The sequence below is a fragment of the Lissotriton helveticus genome, chromosome 12, assembly GCF_964261635.1.
Source record: "Lissotriton helveticus chromosome 12, aLisHel1.1, whole genome shotgun sequence".
Taxonomy (NCBI): domain Eukaryota; kingdom Metazoa; phylum Chordata; class Amphibia; order Caudata; family Salamandridae; genus Lissotriton; species Lissotriton helveticus.
Window position 1 is genome coordinate 555,887,354 of NC_136073.1, and position 25,916 is coordinate 555,913,269.

Here is a 25,916-nt window from a genome sequence, read left to right on the forward strand (position 1 = left end):
AGGAGCTTATGGTGGCACTGTGAGCTAGCTGGTCTATATGCCAACAAATCCTGTGGTGTTCTTTAGAATCAGTCTAGGCACCACACCCCTAGTTTATGTTGTCCAAACAAACTCACACATACTACGGAATAGTAGGAACAACATGATAGTATCAACAAAATTGACGTGCGTTAGTAGAGCACACTGAAGATCACTGCATGGGTTACTATCACACTGCTGGCGTTTAAACCACATAAATGTAAATGGATGCAAAGGTCATTGTTACACAAAATGCACTTCAAAATGTTAACTGCTTTATTGCATAGTATTTGTTTAAAAGGCAGAGAATGTGTTTTTTTTACAAATGTTTACATTTAGAATATTTTGGTAATATTTTCACCAGCTTTCTTATATGTATCTTGTCCTTTTAAATAAAGTTAATTACCATAATTATTTTCCTCTTTTCTTCCAGGCATTCTAGCACCCCAAATTCTCCAAATCCCACCCAAGAGAACATACAGACAAAACTTTTATATAATTGCACTTGATGCTAAAAAATAAATATGCAGTAGCATTCGAGAAAAGCGTTCAGGAAGCAAACAATTGTGCATTCTACTTCAGAATGTCAACTGTAATGTCCTTTTCTCCTGCGGTGTTCTTGTTTCGCCCTGTGCAGTATGTCAGCAGGCAAACTGGAGAGGCCTACAAAAATTAAATAAAGATAGATAAACTTGTAGGGAAGCATATCATCCAGCAAAACTCAAATCACTTAAATCAAGTAAGACTTTCATGGGTTGGCCATACATTTTTTGAAAATCATTCTATTAATTTTGAAAACGTATTCTATTAAAATATGCCGAACACATTAAATTGCCCCCACCCTTCTTTTTAGGGTGAATTTTGAGAGACATATAATCATTTTAATACATATCTACGCATACAAGCTTTCATCATTATTTTACTTTTGCGATGTTGTACAACCTTATGTGGGACAAAAAGAGAAACTTGAAATATTCTTTTCCAATTCCCTTTATAAGGGGATATGGGTGGAAGGGCATGGGCTATTGTAATATTTTATTTTTACTACTTAGAAACGCACTTAAATTTGTAGTCAGCATATGTATTATGCATTAATAACACAGACCATGGAATTGAAAGGGTGCCAACGGCAATGCATAGTACAGAAGATTGTGGGTGACATCAGAACATGTCAGATGAAAAGAAATGCAGAGTATCAGAGGGTGGAGTGCTGGTAGAGCACTGGTGAGTGGTAACAAAGGTTGCCTCACTTTTTAAAATGAGAAATAGAAGCAGTGATATGAAGAAACACGCAATGCTATTGAGACATTGGTCTTCAAACCTTCAAAAGAAAGTAATTGAGCACCCCTCAGAATTTTTCACAATTATTGTATTAAATGATATCTATTAAAAGTATCCACAGTGTGTGTCTGGGGGTTTTGAAGAATATTTGGAGCCGCTTCCCTTTTGACACATACTTCCAGCTAGGATATTAATGGCAAAAGATGTTAGTGATGCCCCATTACAGAGCATAATGCTTCTTTTGGCCAGAGGCTGGAGCCCCCACTGGATCACCTGAAGCCCCCATAGGCCCCCCCCCCCCCAGTTTGAAGATACCTACATTAATAGCACATGAATATGCTCCTAGAGGAACACTTCAGTTTATGTGTTTCCTGCTCAGGCATATTTTGGAACCACAGTAAACGTCTAGGAAATTCACTTATAAATAAATAGCATCAAAGCAGAAACTGCATATTCCACAAATGCAACAGCAAGTGGATAATCTCAATTCTGGAATAAGAGTTGAAGCCTCAGGCCTAACTTACTTGACTCACTATGTCCTGGTCTTGGGTCTCACCAATAAACCCCTCACTCTAGGGTGCCCGCAGATATACTTGGGTGAGACCCCTGTGCTCTTAACTCACCCTGGGGATGAGCAGCTGAGGACCGTGCATGTAAGAGCGGTGGGGTCGACTTGGCCAGAGGAGGGGTTGGGGGGGGGGGGGGGGGGGGGGGAGTTTATCTTGAGAGACGATGAAGAGGGAAAATTAAATAAATAAATAATAAATGTTCCCTCGTCATCGGCTGTCGTAATCCCCCACCTGGCCCCTCCTGAGTTGGAGTTTGGGTTTGGAACACGTAGAGGCTGGAGGGTGTAGAACCGTACCCATTTCTGGGGCAAATGTGTACGCCTTGTGCCTTGTGACTGGCGTTTGCTGTTTGAAAAACGCACACCTTTTCACAACACTACCATACAATTCAAAATGCTTTACTGGCCTAACAAATCAAACAAGAATGTTCAAAGGTAATCTGAGCTGACATGTAAATGATGGTTTCATGCATTGCTCTCCAGGCTGTCCTGGCGGTCATTCCTACGAAATGCTGTGTTTTCCGGTCCCTTCTGGAGGTCTACTGAGTACCAAATGATGCTGCTTATCACAGCCACTCCAGGCACAGTCATCCTGCACCGCTGAAGCCCCAGGCTCACTTCGTCTTTCACCAGAAGCCTGGTGCCAAGATGTCTGCTCGCCTCTCCTGCAGTGTCCTTATTGGTGACTAAGTGCCCTTTAGCCCCGTCTTCCAATGAGAATTCTAGAACATTAGCCTGAATTTACATTGTTACTATGTAAGTACGGTTTCCAGTACCACGGAGTTAAGATTTCTTCAAACGGCTGCCCCATGTGTAAACTTTACAAAACAACATGCGTGTGAGTAAGAGGGTATCTATGCCTTAGAAATACCCAACAAGGGATTGGGAGTGTATGTGCACTGCTTTATGGATTTCTCCGGTAAGACCACCATGGTCATAAAAAAGGTTTCTCTGTTTGCAGTCCTTGCAGAGTGTGTCTTTGCTGTCATCTGTCAGAGCCATAAAAGAACAGAGCACGTGCCGTTACATTAGCAAGGGGTAGACGAAAAGGTTGTGAGGTGCTCTTGGTACTGTGGACTTTGGAGATTCACTGTAACAGGTTTATATTGGAAGCCAAATTCCTAAATCTACTTCACCCTACGATGCACAAAGTAGAACCTTCTAGAAACCAAGGGCTGGTGTAACATAGGTAGGCCAAGCCACACACAAAAATGGTTTCTGTAGGCCTGAAATGATAAATCAAGTCCACATAGTGGTGATTACTAAACATAGGCACAGACACACACATGTAGGTATGAACATTCAAAGGAGCCTATTTAGAAATATGTCACTCACGCAGCAGAGCAACTTCTTGCTGCCCTGAGCGAAAGTGAGAGAGCACGACAACAAACTATTTACTAGGATATAGCACTTTTGTGGTCATTCCCTTCTCTGGCACACTTTCTTGCTGCCAAAAGTAATGGCACACCTTGGCATTAGTGTAAAATTGTCTGTGTGAGTCTAGCATAGGTTTTGTACGCCAAGGGTATCCTTACATTCAGGGCCGGACTGGGAACCCAGAGCAGCCCTGGCAATTTTGTAGGATCAGCCGCCCCTTCCACCCCAACCCCTCCCACTGCTGGATATACCCGTCTTGGCCCTTCCAGCCTTCCATGAAAACGCCCGTAGCCTGCTACGGCCCCCTCTGCACTGCTTACATTGCAAAACACTATACTCACACATAGTTTAATACTTTTCCCAATTTGCAAGTGTGCTGTATAGTGACCACGCACGCAAAGCTAGAAATGTTTGGTGAAAAGCAAACGTTTCTCCAATTTTGTGACTGTCTCAAGTAGGCGTGATAGTTTTGCACAAATCCCTGCCTACAAATGTTAGTAAACAGGGCTCTGCATCAAAAGCCATGTTACCCCAATTACGTTTTCTTTTGTTGATTAAGAAATAATTTCTAAAATACTTTGTCGAAAAAACGTTAGGTCGTTTGCAAACGTGTTGCATTCAAAAACCGAACTTCACTTTGCACTTTTGTGAAGCAATGAGGTAAAACAGTTGTTTAGCATTTTTCTGATTTGTTCCACACTTTTTTGGAGGTGGCTTGTGGATGTAATCATATTCACCGAGATATCCACCCTTTTAGATTGACTCCTAATACCTCATACTTATGCATTCTCTTGATTGCTATTGTATAGGTAGCTTTTGTCCAGGTGAAGGTATCTTTGTATCATCTGTTACCCAGATGTTTTCTCCTCTGATAGGCAATTCCATTAGTAAATTATTATATTCCAGCAATGAAGTTCCTGCAACAAATGTGGGTGGGTAGAGGGTCAAGGCATTACCACAACAGAAAGGACGAGTCATTTGGCCTTAAATGAATGAGTTTGGGACTTGGGAGATTGGTTTTATTCGAGTGGTAATATGACCCAAAGGTACAGCTTCAAGGGCCTTTGGTTAAGCACTAGTGCACAGCAGGAGAAAACGTGTCAGTGTTAATTCTTCTATAATTTTTCACTGTGGTGAGAGTCAAGGATCTATGCAATATGGGGGCGTGGCTTGCCGAGCTACGGAATGGCCCCTTGGTGAGCGAGCTCTGTCGGCCAAGGATTAATCCTGAAGACATCCGTTTATTTGGGGGGAAGTGGTCCAGCCGGAGTGCACCCCAAATGTAGAGCAGTACTTGTGGTACACAGCGGTGCCGAGATATCCCGCCTTCCACCTCCAGAAGAGGAGATACATGTCTGCGGAGTTCGACTCGGGAGCCAGTGCAGACCCTGACGACGTGAAGCCGGGGACTTGGTCCAATCGAGGCCGAGGCTTTGGTGGAAACATAGGCCCCACCGGGTGACACTGACGAGCGGCGGCTGACCTGTGGGCCCCTCGGCGGAGGTATCGGAGATAGCGGAGGTTCGGGCAGGACTGTGGCAATACCCTGCTGCGTGGCGCTGTGGCCATGGTGGCGGCCATTGGGCGCTCCGGGCTGCGTGGGCGCCATCTTGAGCGGATAGTGACCCGCGCTGGATATGGAACTAGCCCTGATTGTTGTGAACGCCTCCCGGTGGCGCTGGTGGGTGGATGCTGACCCAGATGCCTTCCGGTAAGAGTCAGGGAGTGCTTGTGCTATATGACAGCTCTGTGGCAAGGCCCCTGTATTGACATCCAGCAGGGTGTGGGCAGTTTGTGGAATGCGGCGGCTGCGGGGCAGTCTTGGTCATAGGGGCACCTTCCTGAGATTGAGCAAACTCTTCTATGGACTGTCGCCCTCATAACACCCCAGCAAAAGTGGTGGGATGCTCTGAGAGATCACCAGCATTCGAGTGCCAAGGAATTACCTGAGGATTGGTGGCACTGCAATTGAGGAGCTCCACTGAGGGGGCAGCTCATGTTCTCTAGTGAAGTGTAGGTGAGGTCTTCAGCTGGGCTCTGCGCTGTTGCTTCTGTCTGGGTGGCCCGCAGATCGCTGATAGCCAGGCGGTCACAGGGAGGTGTGGAGGTGTTGTGTGTGGCAGGAGCGAGGTGTGGAGGCCAGACTGCTGCTGTGGTGCAAATCCACATAGCCGATATGGGTACGCAAGACGCCAAACAACCAAAGATAAACTTTGAGCAAAGGAGAGCGACCCGGCTGACAGAATCCAAGCCGGAGACAGGTGCTCGAGGTCCTGTTGAACATCAGTCGGAGGATCAGGGGGAAGACATCCACACGCTCATGCTTGAGATGCGCTCCAGCCTCCGTACCATCGACACCAAACTGGACATGCTGACAAATCAAATGGAACCTGCCAAATCTCAGGTGGGTGTCCACGAACATCGTCTGGACGTATTGGAAAACAGACAGAATGAATTCCATGAATTTCGGGTAGAAACAAAAGAACAGCTGTTGCGCTGGTGGACAAACTGCTGGGTATAATTCGCGTGAAGAATGAAGATTTGGAAGTGCGGTCGCGCCGAAACAACCTACGCATTACTGGCATACCGGAGACCTGCTGCGAGATCTTTTTGATGCCTACCTTTCACCAGTCTTTGCGGTGGATAGAGCGCACCGTGCCTTGGGACCTAAACCTCCGGTCGGGGCCACTCCCTGGCCAATATTGGCAAAAATCCTAATTTACCAGGACCGTGATGACATTTTGGGGAAGGCTTGTGTGATGGGGAAGTTCCTGGGCTGAAGTCATCTGCAGGCTAAGTGACAATGACTGAGGGCATTTGGGTTTTATAGATGGGACATACGTACTTCATATTCTCCAAATGTGTTGTATTTTGGCTCAAGATGTTTGTATTTTGGATTGCGGTCCTCTTCCCTTTGTTATGGGTTGGCCTGTGCAGGTTGCAGCTACCATCTCTATACTCACACTTAAATTGGCAGGGCAGGGAGTCAGATTGGATGGTGGGGAAGATTATTTTATATGTTCTGGAACTGAGACACGTCGCTGTCATGTGGGAGGTATGGAGATAGGGTGGATAGGGCGGGGCAGTTATGCCATGCCAGTATTTGGTGATTAGGCACCGCTGTGTTATTATTCAGTTCGGCTGTAGACCTACCTCCCTGCAGTTTCTTGGCCGCCCTGCCTACGTAGGGTGTGTATGCCAGCACTTTCGCACCCCCATGGGAAATTGACCGTCTGTTGCTCGTTCACATGTTTCTTATCGGGGGTATCTTTCAACCTGTTTTGGGGGTTGGAGTGGCCAGTGGGTGGTGGGTTGTTGTGTGTTTCGATCATGTACCAGACCAATGTTGGATCCATTGCACAGTCAAGAATATGGGGATGAAGCGGGAACCTAGCTATTGCGACTTCATGTTAATTGCAACGTCACAATCACGCTAAAAGCGTGAGTTTTCTCACATGGAACATTAGAGGTTTGAACGATGGAAGAAAGGCCAGACTCATACATGCCTACCCAGCTAGACACAATATAGACATATGCCTTCTGCAGGAGACCTATCTTAATGTGAGGCCCTTTCCGAAACTCAAGCACAACAAATGAGGGCATGTTTACTCCTCGATATACTCCAACTATGCCCGAGGGGTAGCGATATTGATTAAGCGGGGACTGGACTGGAGAGAGCGGGAGGAGCACATAGATCCAGAGGGCAGGTTTATTTTATTGTTTGGGACGCTTGGAGGTGTGGACATTCTGCTGATAGCACTCTATGGTCCTAATGTGGACTCCCCTGCGGTTTTTCAGGACATCTGGGATAGGGTTAGGGCGACTGGGTATGGTACGGTTCTGTGGGGGGTGGGGGGGACTTCAACGCTGTGTTAGACGACGGACTGGACAGGCACGGAGCTAACATTACATCCTGCTGCGAGCGCTGCTTTACACACTATTCTTGAGGATGGTGACCTGTGTGATGTTTGGAGATTGCGAAATCCCCTGACTAGAGAGGGCATCTGTTTTTCTGAACATCATAGAGCTTGGTCTTGGTTGGACTTTTGGCTGGCTTACCGCGAGGTGGCCAGTTGGGTCATTGATGTGAACCGTGAACCTTATCAGACCAAGCCCCATGCTTTCTACGGTTAGCTCTCCCTGGCTCAGTGCCATGTGCATGCTCATGGAGACTCCCCCCACATGCCCTATCGGATGATGCTTTTAAAGAAGAAATACGAACAGATATAATTGACTATTTCACAAATAATATTGGCTCTATCGATACAGAGGCCTCACTGTGGGTGGCATTCAAGGTGGTCATCAGAGGCCAATGTATCGCTTGCCAGACCGGGGTGTTGAAGGCCATTAGGGGCATGCTTACTTTCCTGGAATCCCAAATTAAAGAACTTGAAGTGCAATTCTATGCGTCGGATAATTCCGAACCCTTGGCTCTCCTAAAAAACCAAATTACTGAATTATGCTGAGGAAGCACAAAGCGAGGTAAAGTTCTTTAGGAAGCATGCTGAGGCGCGTAGATATGGGGAGGGCGATTCGTACCCCACGGTCCGCAGCCTATATCCCTGAGATAACCAACCCGCAGGGAGACACAGTTAGAGGACAAATGGATATTCTCAGGGAGTTCTCCACATTCTACTCTTCGTTATATATAGCCACTCAGGATAGCTGTCCGGAGGGCATGAAGGAATACCTAGATTCCCTGGCACTAGTCTGGTTCAACAATGACTACAGGGAATATATGGATATCCCTTTTACCGTTGAAGACGTGGCTGATGTTATAAAAGGCATGCCTCCAGACAAAGCACCCGGATCTGATGGTCTGACAACCACATTTTATTAAGCATATGTGGAGGAGCTGGCGCCTCGCATACTGGCAGTGTATGAGGAGGCTCAGGAGTCGGGCATTTTGCCCCCAACCATGCGGGAAGCGATCATCATTACATTGTTAAAACCAGGAAAACCCGACGCAGAGTTAGATTCATACAGACCACTGTCGTTGATCAACGTCGATGTCAAAAGTTTAGCGAATTTGATAGCAAATAGATTGCAGCCTTTGCTTCCCCGCATTGCCCTCCCGGACCAGTCAGGGTTTATTCATGGCAGGTCAACATCTCATAATCTTCGTACACTCTTCTCGGTAATACACTGCCTACACCCGGATGTGCAGGCCGCAGCGGTGTTTCTCAATGCCACTAAGGCCTTTGATACACTGGAGTGGCCTTACCTCTTTACGATATTGGGTCGCATGGGCCCCCAGTTCATTGGCCTGATCCTTTTATTATACACTCAGCCCTCTGCTCAAATAAGGGTCAATGGGCTCCTGTCTGACCCCTTCCCAAGCTCACGTGGTACGTGACAGTGGTGCCCCTTGTCTCGCTTACTTTTCGCAGCCTTTAGCCGCACAGCATCGCACGGCCAGAGGATTTGTTTTAGCACCAGAAGACTACTCATCTCTTTGTATGCTGATGACGTAATTCTTTATCTTACAGACCCTGAGTTAAATTTAAATCCCCTGCTCAGAGAATTCATTACATTTGGAGGACTGTCAGGTATAGCCATCAATTGGGCGAAGTCAGTCATATTCCCCCTGACAGAGAACACGAGTCTCACGGCTACTGAGTTTCCGCTACAGTCGGAAACTGAGAAGGTTACATATTTGGGCACTTGGATTAGCCGTGATCTTCAGGAGTTATGTAGACTGAATTATGGTCGCGCTGTTACCTGGCTGGAGGATAAGGTGGCGATATGGTCGACGCTATCGTTATCACTGGCCGGAAAGATTGCCCTGGCTAAAATTGTATTTTTTACCTACATTTTTATATCTTTTCGTTAACCTGCCTCTCTTCCTCACGCAAGCCTTTTTTTAAATGATACGCTCCCTTTTGATATCGCTGGTGTGGTCTGGAGGACAAGCCAGAGTGTTGTGGGAATTATTGATATTACCGTTGACGCAGGGGGTTATGGGGGCTCCGGATATGAAGCTATACGCACTATGTGCGCAGGCACAGTTTTTACACTACTGGGTTCACCCTACATCATTCCAACCGCATGTTGCGGTCGAGACTGACATGGTTAAGCCTGTACCTATAAGGGTAGCGTATCAGTCATATTGACGTCCAAGATAGGACATTGACACTGCTGAAACACTACGCTGGGCGTGGGATGGGCTGAGAAGACGGGCGGGTGCTAGGATACTGTACGCCCCCTCTATACCAATAGCGCAAAACCCAATGCTACCCGGTGTCAAAGACGGGATAACCAAATTAGTAGCTCAGAAACTGACATTGCACACATTTGCGGACTTATACACTAACAACACATTCAGGGAGCCCCCCAGTCGAGATTGAAGGTCAGGGTGTGTTGTTTGCTGACATGTTTCTATATCATAAATTGCGCTCTGCTTGCCTTACATGAAGACTTCCCGGCCCCCCGCCAACTCTCTCGGCCCTGGAAAATCTGCTGCGCTCCCCATCAACACGCAAACTAATCACATGCCTTTAAACACGCATGCAGGCAGATGCTCCGATACTACAGCCCAGCGCGCTGCAGGGTTGGAACACCGAACTACCCCTCGAACTCACTGGGGAACAATGGGCTTACTGTTGTCATCAACTCACTGAGCTGTCCCCGAACTACAAACTTAGATTGATCCATTTCAAATTCCTCCACAGGCATTACAGAACACCTATAGGATTACATTGTATGGGGCTCAGGGAAGATGAGTGTTGCTGGTGATGCGGATATACTCCTGCCTTCTTTTTACACACGGCCTGGGACTGCCCAGCTCTTGGCTCATTCTGGTCCACAGTCTTCACATCCATCAATCAGATTATAGGTTTGTCCCTGTTGCTGACCCCTCTGCTGAGTCTGCTGGGCTATGTCAAAGATACACCAGTGAAAACACGTAAACTTTTTTTTTTTTTTAAATGTATTTTTATTGCAGGAAACACGTATGAGTACAACATTGGCACCTAAAATGTGATCGGGATTCGTGTTGGTTACAGTAACAGTGTGTCTATACACAGCCATTCAGCCCACAACCCGGGGGTCGGGCGGCGTGTGCCATTCTCCTGTCCTTCATTTGTCTCTGTTCTCAACGGTTTTCATAGGTGATAGAATAATTCACTTCTGCTTTTTCAAACACCCTAACCCAACAAACCCCCCCTCCCTCCTATCGCCTTGCCCCCCAGAGGAAGAAGAGTGTCTTTCAACATGGTACAGGATTCTAACATTTAACGGAGGCGATTGTCGCTCCTCCCCCCCTATCCCCCACCCTCCTCCCCCCTCGCCATCGGTAGTCTATCTCGAGGTTGCATGTCGTGTGCTGTAAGCTGTGATTTGCTATGTCGGGGGTACTCCAGCAATAGCATCTTGTTGGGAGTCAGGCTGGTCTCCATCAGTGCTGTCTGAATCGGTAAGTGTGTCATTGTCGCGCAGGGCCTGCACTATTGTTTCCCAAGCCTGTGCCGCCTCTAAGGCCCGCTCATCTCGCCGCCGTCCCGCCTGCTGGAATCTCAATGTGCTTTCGCTTCCCGCCCACTTGAGAAGTTCATTGCGCCATTTAGTGCCCGTTGGACCAACTCGCGCCTTCCAGTTTCTGGTAATTTCCCGTTTGGCCAGAAGCAAACCCAAATCGATGAATTTACTAGTAAGTTTATTCTTAGGGGTGTGTGGGAACCAGTGTAGTAACCCTGCCGCCGCATCTATCTGCAATGATCTACCGGTCACCTCAGTCAGTGTGTCTCCTACAATCGACCAAAATGGGGTCAGCCTCGGACAGGACCACAGCATGTGGAAAAGGTCTGCCGTGGCTGTCCCGCATCTAGGACAATCTGCCGTCTCCAGGCCGAAATATTTCTGCAACTTCTCCGGGGTCAGATAGGCTCTATGCAATACATAGAAGTGGACCAGTTGAAACCGGGCGCTTTGCGTTCCCTTCCATGCCCGTTGCAATAGCTGGGGCCACGTGGTCTCCGGAATTTCCTTCCCCAAATCCACCTCCCATCGGGTTTTAAGAGCCGTTAGGGGGGTTAGTCCCTCATCAATCATTCTAGAGTACAAGCACGACACTGCCTTGACTGTCCCTGCAGACATCATAGTATACTGGCAGGTCATCGATGTCTGTGGTTCCTCGTGCCCAGTCCTCCAGTGCGCTTGGAGTGCTCTCGTGACCGCCGCGTGGAGCAAAAAGTCGCCACAAGGGACGTCGTAGCGGTCTCGGAGCACCTGGAAGGGCAGTAGTGTTCCCTCCTCGTAGATGTCGCCTATGGTCTGCACACCCAGTTCCTCCCAGACACCCAGCCGGGACCAATCACCGCCGTGGGGCAATGCAGTGAGCATTCCCAGAGGAATCTCCGGGGCATAGGGTCTCGGCCTGCCCAATTTGCGGTGCACTCGGTTCCAGCACGAACGTATTGTACGTTCCTCCTGAGTGAGGCTTCTCAGCTCGAGCTTTTGTTGCATCGCAATAAACGATAGGACATGTCTGGGTATGCCATTGCCTCGGGACTCCTCCGGACCTCGAAACTCCCGCGCCACCTCCTGGGTGTAGAACTGTAGTTGGGCCGCCAAGTAGTACTTCTCGAAGTCAGGCGCCGCTAACCCTCCCTCCGCTCTCGGCCTCATCAAGGTCTTAAGCGCCACTCTGCGGCGGCCCGAGCCCCACAAAAACGACACTATCACAGAATCCAGGCTTTGGAAGATGGATCTGGGGATCCATATCGGGAGTGTCCTGAAGTAGTATAGCAGGCGGGGTAGTGCCACCATTTTTAACAATGCTATCCGCCCTGCTACCGATAAGGGGAGGGTGGACCAAAAGGACATGCTACCCTTGAGCGCCCGGATGGCCCTGGAGATGTTACCCTCCAGAATGTCAGCAGGGCGATGGTAAACATACACCCCCAGGTATTTAAAACAGGCCGGCTCCCATCTAATCTCCCTATGGGTATCAGGCTGGGGGCAATCCCTGCGGAGCGGAAACAGGCAGGTTTTAGCCCAATTCACCCGGAGTCCCGATACCTCACCAAAAGTCGTGAGTACCGTGTCAGCCCCGGTCAAGGCTGTTCCAGCGTCTTCGAGGAAAAGCAGGAGGTCGTCAGCATACAGGGAGATGTGTTGGTAACCCGTTGGAGAATGTAGCCCTCTGTAGTGGGCCCCCGTGCGGATCGAGATAGCCAGTGGCTCCACCGCTAGGGCGAAGAGCAGCGGGGACAGTGAGCAGCCCTGTCTCGTGCCTCGCTCCACAGGGTATTGCCGGGATATCAGCGGACCCGATTTCACCCGAGCCACCGCCGAGGTGTACAACACTGTGGTCCATCTCAGGAATCCCTCTCCCAGACCAAATCTCTCAAGGACCCTGTGAAGGTACCTCCATTCTAGACTGTCAAAGGCTTTCTCCAGGTCTATCGAGAGAATCATAGGATCGGGAGCACCTGCGTGGTCGTCCTCCAGGATACGAAATAAGCGTCGGATGTTCATCGTGGTGTTGCGTTTCGGGATAAAGCCCGCCTGATCGATATGCACCAGCGAGCTCATGTGTTCTAGCAATCGTGTGGCCAGTATGCTGCTCAGAATCTTATAGTCGACTGTGAGCATTGAGAGCGGCCTATAGGATGCTGGGTCCCCTCCCTCCCGATCTGGCTTAAGTAAAGGAACCACCAGGGCCTCGCGCATCGAGCCCGGTAGCCGACCCAAAGTCTTCGCCTCTTTGTAAACCCTCACGAGTTTGGGGGCCAGGATATCTATGTATGTGGAATAAAATTCTACAGGTAGTCCGTCAAGGCCCGGTGTTTTATTACATGCCATATTTTTTACCGCGCTCCTGATCTCCCCCAGCTCCACATCTCGACCTAGGTCTTTCGCCTGTTCTTCCTCCAATGTGGGGATTGGCAGATCCTCCAAGAAGGTGTCTGCCGTGAAGGTACCTGGCGGCAACCGACTGCGATATAGCCTCTCGTAGTACCTCCAGAAGCAATTAAGGATTTCGGGTTGGGTGTAAACCTCCTCATTGCCTGTTGTCTTCATTGCCACAATGGGCGAGGTTCGTCTCGTGGGGTTAGCAAGCCAGGCCAGCAGGGCACTCGATTTGTCACCCTCCGCCAGCGATCTGGTCATGTAAGCTTTGTGGTCATAACTGCGCAGGCGCTCAACCTCCACAGCTACCGCCTCCTTTGCCACCAGAGTCTGTTGTTGAAGTTCTGGATGGCCAGGGCGTGAAAGTTCCAGTGCACGGAGGGCACGATCAGCTTTGGTCAGGTCCTCTAGGAGCACCCGACGCACTCCAACTTTTTGCGTGATACAATAGCCTCTAAGCACTACCTTAAAGGCGTCCCATTCCGTGGCCCTCTCTGCAGTCGTGCCCTCGTTAACCTCGAAGTACCCCGCGATCTTGTCCTCCAGGTTCCCTCGGAACACCGGGTCCTCTAGCAGCTCGGGTCGCAATTTCCAGGTGGGTACTTGCGGCGTACATTGGAGCCACCTGAGATCAATCAGTAATGGGTTATGGTCGGAGAGAGTTCTCGACAGATATTCAGACCGCACAGCCGAAGCAACCACCTCTCCCGAACCTAATAGGCCGTCTAGTCGCACATGCAATTCGTGCATGCCCGAAAAGTGGGAGTAATCTCGAGTGCGCGGATGGTGCGCCCGCCAGATGTCCGTCAGTCCCCAACCAGTCTGCCAGTGTAATCTACCCTTGGCCACCCTATGTGTCGGGGAGTCCGGGAGGGGAGGATGAGACCTATCTAGGTCAACGTCCAGCACTGAGTTAAAGTCGCCCCCTAGTAGGATGGGACCTGAGAGGTATCGGGCCAAGGATCCCGACAGCCCATTTAGAAAGGCGACTTGGTCCACGTTAGGCGCGTAAATGCAGCAGATGTTTAGATCCCTTCCCCCTAGTTTCCCTGCTAATGCGACATATCTTCCTTCCGGGTCTATAGTGTGGCTAACTACCTGCATGGGTACCCCCGCCTTTATCCATATTAGTGCGCCTCTTGCGTAAGCTGAGTAGGTGGTGCAGTATACCTGTCCCCGCCATCTACGCTGCAGCGCTAAACCCTCAGTTTTGGTGAGATGCGTCTCTTGCAGCAGCGCGATCTGCACTCCTCTGCGCACTAGGTAAGCATGGACCTTATGACGCCTGGACATAGTGTGCAGTCCCCTGACATTCCAAGTAACACATTTCAGATTTGATAAGTCAGCCATTGTCCCATTCCACGTCTTCCTGTCCCTCTGAGCCCCCTACAGCTATGGTAAAGTACCTACTGAAATCTGTACCGATGACGAGTTCCCCCCTTAACAACTGTAAAACAACCTGCAAACATAAGCCCTTGTCCAACCCCCCCAGAATAGGTTCCAAACAGTACCATCCAGTCCCCATCCAAACTGCGTCCCCCATATCTACCCCTCCCATTAACCTAACGGTAGCCACCGTAGGGATGCCTTAAGGGCAACGAGGGGGCCGAGCGACGACGCGGGGTCCCACTGCTAGCCGCTGCACGGCCGAGCTCGATGGTATCAAGGTCTACCTAGAAAGCGCCTGCGACCCCTCCCAGAATCAGTGCACAAGCAATTCCCCTTGAGGAGCCCAGATCTCCCCACAGTTCCGCCCCTTCCCGTAACCCCACAACCAGCACTGGCTCACCCGATAGCTTCATTGTTCGTCAAGCAGACCTTCGGCTGTCCCAGGGGTGACCTCCGGGAGCTTCACACTGTCTATGTCAGAGCCCTCCGTGTCCGAGTGTCCTCCATTCTCTCCAGGGTCCGATTGAGCATTCTCAATGTCGGTCTGGGGACCAGACATGGTGGAGACCATGACCAGCGCATCTCTTCGTTCCGCCGCAGTCTCCATCGTGGAGGGGCGAGTAGTCCTGCCCCTGCGGTGTCTGAACCTCTTAGGTTTCCGCTGCAGAATGTCCTCCCTCATGGATTGAGAGGAGGTTCCAAATCCGTCCGCGCCCGCCCTATATAGTTCAAGCCAGCTGCATACCTCGTCTGGGGTATCAAAGAATTTGGTGGAGTCGTCCACGATGATGCGGAGACGCGCCGGGAACAGCAGGGAGTACTGGATGCCCTCGGCTCGTAGTTCCCTCTTGACGGCCAGGAAGGATGATCGGCGTCTCTGTGTCTCATAGGTGTAGTCCGGGAAAATATTCACTCGGCTATTGTCCACCTGGTAAGGACCCGTCTGTCTGGCCATCTGTAGCAGGAGGTCCCTGTCGCGGAAATGGAGCAGCCGCGCCACCACCGGGCGGGGCGGTCGGCCCTGTAGTGGCGGCTTGGCCGGCACCCTGTGCGCACGTTCCAAAGTGTAGAAAGGGGACAACCCCTCCGGCGCCACCGTCGTCCGCAGCCAATTTTCAAGGAACGACACCATGTCCCCACCTTCACTTTTTTCCGGAAGGCCAACGATTCGAATGTTATTTCTCCTGTTGCGCCCTTCCGCGTCCTCTGCCCGCTTCTCCAGAGCTTCTATGCGGGTTAGAGCATCCTTCATCGTTGCATCCAAAGTTTTTTGCGCTGGTTCTAGTTGTCGCACCGACCCTTCCACCTCTTTCACTCTGTCGGAAAGCTTGCCGTGATCCGCTCGGAGCAGTCCCAGGCCCGTCGCGACCTGAGCAATGTCCTCTCGGAGGGCTGATCTAGTTTCAGTGATCGCCAGTAGGATTTTATCTAGTTGCTCCTGAGTCTGCGGGCCCCCCGGCCCCACCACTTGCAATCGCTCTTCGTTGTCCGGTGGCTCTGCGTCAGATGAGGGTTGGGTGCCTCCCTTAGGCCCTCTCGGTTTCCCCATGGTGTACTGGGTCGTCGGTTAGGCTACAGCAGCAGTGGGGCCAGCAAGTCCAGGGCCGGAACTGTCGCGGCACGGCTCTCAGAACCGCCGTCGCTCCTCCACGGCTCCCAGGGGCCCCCTGAGGCCAGCAGCCGCCAGGCCGGGCGTCCGCCGGTAGTACTGTCCAGGAGCAGATCCGGACGACAGGAGCCCCACACGCCCGGGCGTGGCGGTAGAACCGGGGCCGTCCAGCCTCCACTGCGCTCCAGGTCGTTCACCCGTCCCACGGCCTCCCCTGGAGGGTGCACAGCCGTCAAATGGCGGGGCCGTCCCACAGGGCCCAACAGCGGCCCCTCTCTTCACAGGGCCGGAGACAATCGCCGGATTGGCGGGCCGCCACACCGGGCGTCCCCCTCAGCAGCACCCGAGTTGGTTCTCCTCCTCTCCACACAACTCTTCCGCCCCAGCGGATGTTCCCCGGTCCGGGCTCCCCGCAACCACACCTCGTGGAGTCAGTGGCCGCAGGCCCTCCGCGCCGGGGGAACGCGTGGGCGGTGTTCAGTGTCTCTCCACGCTGCCGCGGTGCAGCCCCTACACCTCCGAGCCGGGCGGCAATACCGGTGTTGCGGGCCGTCGATGCAGCCTCCGCCCGGAGGCGACCAGGACCCCTCGCCCCTCCCCCACTCTGCACCACCTCGGCGCTCCCAGAGCGCGGGTGGCGTCGGACACCTTCGAGGGCCGCTAGGGGTCACTTTGCAGGGTGCCGCTTCAGCAGGGGGAGAACGCTTGGGCCGTTGGGGGTGTCAGGGCGTTCGGCTCCTCCAGTTCTCCGTCCGTCCTCCGCTCCGAGGCGGCTAAAGAGGAGCAGGCGCCATCTTGGGCTCCGTCTCGCCGAGCCTTCCGTTTGTCCGTTCTCGGTCTCGAGGCCGCCGCGGACCTCCTTTCACCGGCGGGGGGTGTCCGGGTCACCTCAGGACCATTCCAGGGGTGCAGGTGTCGCAGGGACCCCCCAGCATCAGGATAAATGAGAGCTCTGCCGCGGAGCTGGAACGCTAGGCGACCTCCGCCATCGGCGCCCAAGCCACGCCTCTTCGTGAAAACACGTAAACTTCATGCATTTCTTTTATTATTCGCTAAACGTCAGGTGGCCGTGCACTGGGGGAGGGGTAGGGTACCCTTGGTTAAAGATTGGATACAAGATGTGACGTATGGCCATTCCCAACTGAGTGCCTTCTGGGAGTTAATGCCGACCGCTTTGAGACCATGTGACATTTGGGAACCATTTCTTGTTTGGGCTAGGGAACGGGGAGGGGGTGATGAAACTGCCATGCCGAATGTGGTCCAGGAGGAGAACCAGACATAAATCGATGTGGACTTTAGATATGTCTGATGTGGTGGGTGTTGGGTGGGGCCTGGAATACGTCCATATTCTTCTAAAATTGTTAACCTCATGTAAGACGTGAAATGTCAAGCTATCCGTCATGTGCCTGGGATGTACTGCTTCATCAGAAGCCCGTTCTTTTTTTTGTCATAATGTTAAATATGTGCTAAGAACTGATTCTAGCTGGACACAACTGGTATATTGATCTGTTGTATTGACTGTATGGTACATTGTTTTTTGCATAAAATGTCAATAAATAAAAATAAAAAATAGGATCTGTACAATACAGTAATCTTTATGCTAATAGAGAAACTCTGGATAACTCTGTGGCTGATCACCAAGAAGGCTTATCACGGGTAGCAGTGGCTTCTTATCTCAGTGGAACTAGCTAAAGATCAGTAGCTCGAAGCAAAGTTTGCAGTGCCGTCCCATACTGACTAACCACTACACCTGTAACTAGGATTCACCAGAGCAGTAGAAAAAGCTATTTCTCAGAGAGTAAGCCCCGCATTTTAGTATTTTTCAATAAATCATATGCAATTTAGCAGCCACAAATCAAATCCCTTCACATTTAGGGAATGCCACACTGCTGAAAAATAGGGTTTTAGAAGCTTAATGGGGATAAGTTTAAAGGAATGTAAGGAGTGACCCCAGTGTTTGAGAAAATCACCATAAGGATTAGGGCTTTCTCCATGTCCAAGCAATGAACCAATCGATATGGACCTTTAACTTTCACAAGAGAAATACAGTGGCGGCCGTTAATTCGAGTGGATTGAGAGGTGAGCCATACTCACTCACACCCATACATTCACACATGTGTACACATTCATCCACCATTCACAAGCACATATACACACACACCCATTCACAGCATGTTCTCACAAATACATTAGATATATACACACAGGCAAACACCAAACATAAAAAACATAACACTTACCAGGAAGCAGCAGTGATCTCTGGTGGTGGGAAGGAATCCTCAGTGATTCCTGAGGATTGGGACTGCTGCCTCCTCTCATTAGCTGACCTTCCCTTACCCGTCACAGAGTGGGATGGGTTCAGTGAGACTGCTGATCCCACTCAACTCTGTGACGAGCTTTATTGATAGACACTCGGCCCTGGGCATTTAAGGCTTAAAACTGAACCAGCCAGGTCCGAGACTACAAGTGACACTCAACTCTGTGACAAGCTTAATTGATAGACATTCGGACCTGGGCATTTAAGGCTTAAAACTAAACCAGCCAGGTCCGAGACTATAAGTGACACTCCAACCCGTCATGAGGGCGAGGACCACCAAACACCTGGCTGGGCTGAGGAGGTCAGCTCATAGGGCTATGACATCTGCAGCCCAGCAAAGTTCAGCTCAGGTTGTCAAGCCCCTGTGCATTTAACCCGTTGCGTGCGAGCGTTAGCCAACAGCCGTCGCGAGCACTACCTCGGTAGTGCCACGCACGTCCGTTGGCTGACGCGGCCCGCCCACTCAATAGAACTCCCGCACCGTGGCAGAATTTGCACCGCGGTTAAGGAGTTAACACAAGTACAGCATCTGGCTGTCTGACCTGAACATGAAGAGTGTCAGTCAGATTGACCGTTTCTCAGCTTGACAGACTCTCTTCACGTTAGGAAAAGGGTGGATGGCCACAACTGGAGAAATAAAAAGTGCTCCCAATTGTACCACTTACCTTGGATTGTACTTGAAGTCAGTATGCAGCGGAGTGAAATAATTGTTTGAAGTAGATGTAAGGAGTTCCAGCAATTAAAACTTATTTTACAGCATATAAACTCTTGTTGCTGCCCAAATAGTTTTTAAAAGACCGCAAGCCAAGTGAGCCTACATGCACATTAACCCCTCTGGTGTTGGGTGACACCTGCATCCCCTCCCCAGTGTGTCTGTTGGCCAGGCTTGGGGCGAAGCAGAATTGTTTCTACTTCAGAATCACCCCCACCCTTTAATGATGTCAGCGTACCCTGAGGCATGCTGACATCACTATTCCTCATCGGAGCAGCAAGGAGAAGGTGAATGTTCTACTCTGCATCAGGTGGGGTTTTGTCCCTTGGGTGGCCTCCCAGTTTTGAGGGAGGCATTGCTGGAAAGGGGGAAATATTCTCTATCCTGCGAAAATCTCCCCTTTTCGCGATGTCTTCCTCAAAACATTTCCTACTCGTGGATTGTGGATGGACAGCGATCCACAAGCAGGAACCATTAGACACCAGGGATTTCTGAGTTTTTGGGGGTTGGCCCCCTATGACACAGGCCGCCCCCCACCGGAAGGCATTTATTTACAATGATTGTAATGTTTAGAAAAGTTGGCGGCTCAAAATAGTTTGTTTTGGGAGAAGAGCCATACCCACTGGGGGACATTAAAAAAACCGAAGTTTTTTCACCTGGAGAGTGTGATCGTGCCCCCAGGAGAAGTGATTTTTTTTTCTCCAAAAATTAAATTGCAGAGGGTTGCCCTCCAGCCATATGGGCCAAAACCCTGTTGGCCGAAAATAATTTGCAGCCCCCAGGGAAAACCACACATTTCCCCACCAAAATAAATTTAGGTAGCCTTTTGGCCCTCTACACATCAGTCGACCACCCTCTATAGGGGCCATATATTTTTTTAGAAATGTGTGTTTTACCCTGGAAGAGCGATTGGGCCCCAAAGCGAAAAACCACATTTGTTTAAATATATATATCTATATCTTACCTACTGGCGATAACCAGTAGGTATAGTTAGGCCCAAGGTTTCCATAAGAAAGCATTTTTTGTTTTGCTAATAACTTTGGTGCAGCTTGAAGAATCTCCACGAAATGTTCCCAAAACGTCCCCTTTTGGTTCAACTACTGTGTCAAAAGTTTTGGAGTGATCCGTCAAGCATGGCCAAGAATAAGGGGTGCTCCAAAACACGTTTTCCCATGTTAAGTATATGGAGATTTTTTTGTTTTTTAAACACAGTTACCGCCCGAACTGCTGAATGGAATTACACCAAATTTGGCAGAAAGCTAGATGTTGGTCCAGAAAGCGTGCTTTTTATGATTTGGTGTAAATACGTTCAGTAGTTTTTCAGATATCTAACTTAAAAAATATGGATATCTGGGGATTTGAGTCCTTGAAGTGGACTCGCGTATCCTACTACAATTTGATTGGCTGCCAACACTTCAACCAGGAAGTGTTGGCAGTTGTTAGAAATGGGGGTCTCTAGTTGGCAAAGGAAGGTACTTTTTGTCTAAATAGGGACCTTGCTTCTAGTCATGGTAAGGGGGATACACACTTTAGATAACCCCTGCTCACCCCCTGGGTAGCTTGGCACAAGCAGACAGACTTATCCCAAAGGCAATGTGTAAAGTATTTGTGCACCAAACACACAGTAATACAGTGATAACACCACAAATGGACACCACACCAGTTTAGAAAAATAAAGTTTCTTTATCTAAACTCAACAAGACCAAAATTACAAAAATTCAACATAAGAATATGGTTTTAAAAATGTTTCAAACAACTTGGCCCATAAAAAACTATGGCTACATGATTTCTCTCAAAGTACCTGTAGTTGAAACAAAATTCACAAGGCCAAACAGCCTGGGAAGCGTTGAAAAACAAAGAGATAAGTACGTTTCTGAGACCATGGGGAGGTGATGGGACAGTTCTGCACGCAGGAGAAATCTGTAGCGGGAAGTGTTGCGTAGATTCCAAGACGGTTCTGGTCCGCGGGTGATGCGTCGGGAAAACTTGCCGTACAGGTACGATGCATGGAAATAAGGGATGCGTCGGTGATCGATGAGGCATGTTGAGCAGCTCTGGTTGGTTTTTGCAGCCGCGATCCCTTTATGCATTGGTTCTTGCAGCAGCGACAGGTGCTGCGTCAGTTTCAGCAGCGGTGAGTGGAGATTCTTCTCGTACAGCGGTGATGCGTTGGAAAAACAACCGCAAGAAGAGCGATACATCGATTTTCTTGTAGTTGTGTTGCTTTTCCAGCTCCCAACAGCTGAAACAAGCTTCAGAGGCCCAACACAGTCACAGGCACCTCTTGACAGGTCAGAACTCCCAGCAAAGAGTGTTTAGGGGAGCTGGGGGTGAAGTCTGTGTGCCCCTGAGACTTCAGAACAGGAGGCAATCTCTAATCAAACCCTTGGAGAGCTTCCTCAAGCAGCTGGAAACAGCACACAGCAAAGTCCTTGCCCTTTCCTTGGCAGAAACAGCTACTGCAGGCCAACCCCAGACAGCACACAGCAAAGGGGCAGTACTCCTCCTCCAGTTTCTCCAGCTCTTCTAGTTGACAAAGGTTCCTCTTGATTCCAGAAGTAGTCTAAAGTTCAGGGATTTCAGGTCTAATACTTGTACCCCAAAATGTTTTTGTTCTCTTTGTGCAAGGGTCTCTGAGCCCAGTCCAAACCAGTTCTGTGCTCACTGGTGCAGCATTGTGCAAGGGAGACAGAACCTATTCAGGTGCAAGGAAATCTCCTACCACTACATTAAATTCAGGCAGGGTCTATTCAGTCGAGCTCTGAGTCATCCAGGAAAGGTCAGGCACACCTCAACCCCCCCCCCCCCGAGTGGCTTTCTACAGTGAATGCACATCCCAAGCCCCTGTCACTCCAAAACCAGACAGTCAATACACAAACAGGCAGAGGCACTCAGAATAGTTAAACAAAAAAATACCTACTTTCTAAAAGTGGCATTTTCAAACACACAATTTAAAAACCATCTTTACTAAAACATGTGTTAATAAATTCTGAGTTCAGTGAGCCTAAACTTTATTTTTCTATCTTGTACCAATGAGGAGTTATACTTGTAAGATGTTACAAAGCATTTCCCATTCTATCCTATGGGGCAAGATAGCCTTTCAATAGTGAAAAACAAAATTGGCAGTATTTCGCTATCAGGACATGTCACACACCAGTACATGTCCTTCCTTTCACATACACTGCACCTTGCCCGGGGGGTACCCGTCAGTTAACAGCTGTGCGGAGACACTGCAGTGGCAGGTCTGAGTTACCTTTTCAGAGCTACTCATGTGGGTGGCACTATCAGTGCTGCAGTCCTACTAGTAGCATTTGATTTACAGGCCTTGGCACACTTTTAGTGCACTTTACTAGGGATTTACCACTATTAAATCAAATATGCCAATCAGGGAGAACCAATTATAACTACAATGTACAGAGGGATCATTTTCACTTTGACACTAATCAGCAGTAGCAAAGTGCCCAAAGCAGCTAAGCCAGAAAAAACGAAATCCAGCACAGCATCAAAAACACAGCTGGTAGAGGCAAAAAGTCAAAGGAAACCACACAAAAGGTGCCAAGTCAGGGGAAATCACACCAAAGATGCCATGTCTAACAGCAGCTTCAGAGAAAAAAAGTAAAAAATAAAGAAAAGGGGGCAGGTAGGAATACCCTGCCCCCTCAGCTATGGTGAGGCAATCCCTCAGGGTGGATCTGCGAATCCTCAGCAAAATGTTTTTAAAAAAGCAAGTGCGGGCTCCCGCTCTTGCTTTAAAATACCCACTGGGTGCGCCAGGTCCTGAAGGCACATGTCAAATATAGGAGAGGGCACACAGGGCCCCCTCCTAGGGCTTATCAAAGTCCCGGGGACCGCCACCTCCACAGGGCTAACTGAATACTTTATAGTGCAGCGGGGGCTCCGTGCTCCACCACAGCCCCTGTGACCGCCACCTCCCCAGGGCTACTTTAATTATTAATGCAGGCAGGCCCACTGAGCCCGACCACCACCTCCCTGGGGTTAAATGCAATTATGTGGGGGGCCTCGTGGACCCCCCTGCCCTGGGAACCACCACCTCCCCAGGGGGTTCTTGAATATTTATGTGGGGGTTGCCCTAGCGTCAACCCCCGTGCCCTGGGGACCATCACTTTCCCAGGGCTAACTGAATATTTTATAGTGATGCGGCCCCCCAACAGCCCCAGGGACAGCCACCTCCTCACAGCACAAAAAACAATAATGCAGGAGGTATGCTGCGGCCCCCGGCACCAGGGAGCACAACCTTCCTGGGGCTAAAACAAAGAAAGGAGGGGGCTGCGCAGCACCCCTCGTGGAGCCCTGCATAGCCCTGGGGACCACCACCCACCAGGGCCATCTCCAGCAATGTCCCTTGGTGCCCACTCCAAGACATTGCAGTTTGCTATGGCTTGGAGGGAGCACCGTTCCTGCCAAGCCATAGAAAACAAGTATCTATTTTCCTGCCCGCTGTGAAGAGAGTAGGGAAACAGACATTTTGCTTTGGGATCCAGGGAGCTGTGTTAGCAGCTCCCTGGGTCTCAAAGCAATGCCGGCTCCCAAAGGAGGCGAGGAACCGGCAGGGACTACGGGGGCCTTCAGGCTCCCCCTGCGGTCCCCAATTAAGTGGCAGGGCCCCCGGGTATTGTGATCCTGGGACTGATTATGGCCCGGGAGGGGGGGGTCACTTAGACCCCTCCCTTTCCATAAAATATATATTTTTGAAAGAAAAGGCAGGGCCCAGGGGGATGGGGTCCGAAAATGGCCCGGGAGGGGGGGCACGTGGCCATCTCCCATTGAATTATAATAAATAAATAAAAATAAAGGGCGGACCCCGGGGGATGGGGTCCCCGGGGCCGAAATCGACCCGAGAGTGGGGGGCGCGGAGCCCCCCTCCCTTTTTTTTTATATTAAAGACATTTAAAAAAGTGTCAGGCCCCGTGGGATAGGGTCACCGGGGCCCAAATTGGTCCATGGAAAGGGGGCCACACAGCCCCCTTCCTAACAAATAAAAAAAGAAAAGAAAAAGAAGTTGCCAACTCACCTGAGGCTCCGCCCCCTTTCTCCACTACTCTGCAAGTGTGCCTCCTGGTGCGCTCCTGGTTGGGGGGAAAAGTCCACTTGGCTGCTGGGTGTCCTTAGGGGACAACAAGAACTCCTGTTACCTCCAGGAAGCCCCACATATTGGGATTGCTGAGAGGTGATCTGAGGCCATGCCCCCTTTCTCCACAACTCTGCAAACGCACCTCCCGGCGCACTGCTGGTGGGGGTATAAGGTCCCCATGCCTCCTCAGGGCCTTAGGACTAAAATGGACTTCCTTCCCCAACGAGTAGTGTGCCAGGAGTGGCATTTGCAGAGTGTTGGTGAACGAAGCTTGGCCTCTGACAGCCTCTCAGCAATCTGCCTGTGTGACTCTTATTGGAGGTAACAAGAGGGGTAGTTGGCCCCCACGGACCCTCAAGAGCCAAGGGGACATCATCCCCCAACTAGTAGTGTGCCAGGAGGCATGTTTGCAGAGTGGTGGAGAAAGGGGGCATGGCCACCGAAAACCTAGTAGCAAACCCATTGTGTGGGACTTGCTGGAAGTAACAGGAGGGGTATTTGGCCCCTAAGGACCCTCAATAGCCATGGAGACTTCATCCCCCTACTAGTAGTGCACCCGGAGGCACGTTTGTAGAGTGGTGGAGAAAGGGGGCGTGGCCTCCTATCAGGTCTCAGTAATCTGAAGTTTAGCAAAGAAGTGGTGGGCTGTTCCTAGAGATAGTGAATGTACTGGCCACACCGGTGTTTTTCCGTGTTGTAGGGTCTCAACAGAGTCCTACAATTGGGCATCCATTTTGTTGGATGTAATGCCCTCACACACCCTTTCAGGTGTCATGCTTCATCATCTGGGCTTGCTCCTCGTTGGGTCGGAGATGCAATACCCAACGGGCGACACCTCAAAGAGGGGCTCTTTGGCAGAGATCTTTTATCCAACAGCCGTTCAGGGGAAGTGTGGGTGTGGGGCCAGGAAGGTGTAGACGTGTATGTGAGTTTAAAATAAAGCTAGGAGTACCAGGATCAAGTTTATTCTGGGGGTCCCCTGCTTCAATTAAAAGAAGAGATTAGTCTGTACTCGATGGATTTCTATGTTTCCTTCTTCGAGACTCGACTAGTATGTGCAGTAAACGGTCGACATGTTTCTCGCATGTGTATAATGACTAGCGATTTATCAGGATCTCAGTAAGAAGTTAGTTCATAAGGAAAACTGTCTACGGTATAGGATCTGCCTAAGTATCAGACTTTAATATAGACTGTAAAGTGATCAAAATAGTGTATCTGTGTTGCGCTGCATCTGCCTAATCGGTCATGTATGCGTGCAACAACAGTACCCGGCGGGTAGTACATCGGGTAAACGACCTCTGTAGTTTGGTTCTAGTCTCCCGTGTGCTGTGCGACCAACCCCTCTCCGCCGGGTCCGAGTGGTGGCCTTTAGGGAGAACGCTGAGACTGGACCTACAACTCCTCATGAGTGGAAAAATCGCCCATTCCGAAGATAGCTCTCCCTCTTGTTGTAAACACTCAGTAATCGGATGACATCTCAAATGACATCACTGATGACATTATCCACAGAGTCTCTGACGCAGCAACTCACACCCCAATATATACTTTCATGCACCCACTACAACTTCAACACTAACATTCTCAAAACCAGTGAAAAATCCATAACAGTACTTATACACTCACTGATTCATATGCCTACACACAAATCTACTCAGTCACCCTTACAGCTACTCATACAGCAACTCACTCACTAATACAGCC

The 25,916-nt window shown here is 50.0% G+C and overlaps 1 protein-coding gene across 3 annotated transcripts in view; it reads right to left on the reverse strand.

The window, feature by feature from the left end:
- Positions 1 to 271: 271 nt before the first annotated feature.
- Positions 272 to 25,916, reverse strand: part of LOC144798761 (uncharacterized) — a 1,691,129-nt gene continuing 1,665,484 nt past the window's right edge. For all 3 annotated transcript variants that reach the window (XM_078669781.1, XM_078669783.1, XM_078669782.1), the window contains one exon: positions 272 to 681. In XM_078669781.1, the coding sequence (XP_078525907.1) occupies positions 592 to 681 (90 nt within the window). In that variant the 3' untranslated portion in view covers positions 272 to 591. The remainder of the gene's footprint in view (positions 682 to 25,916) is intronic.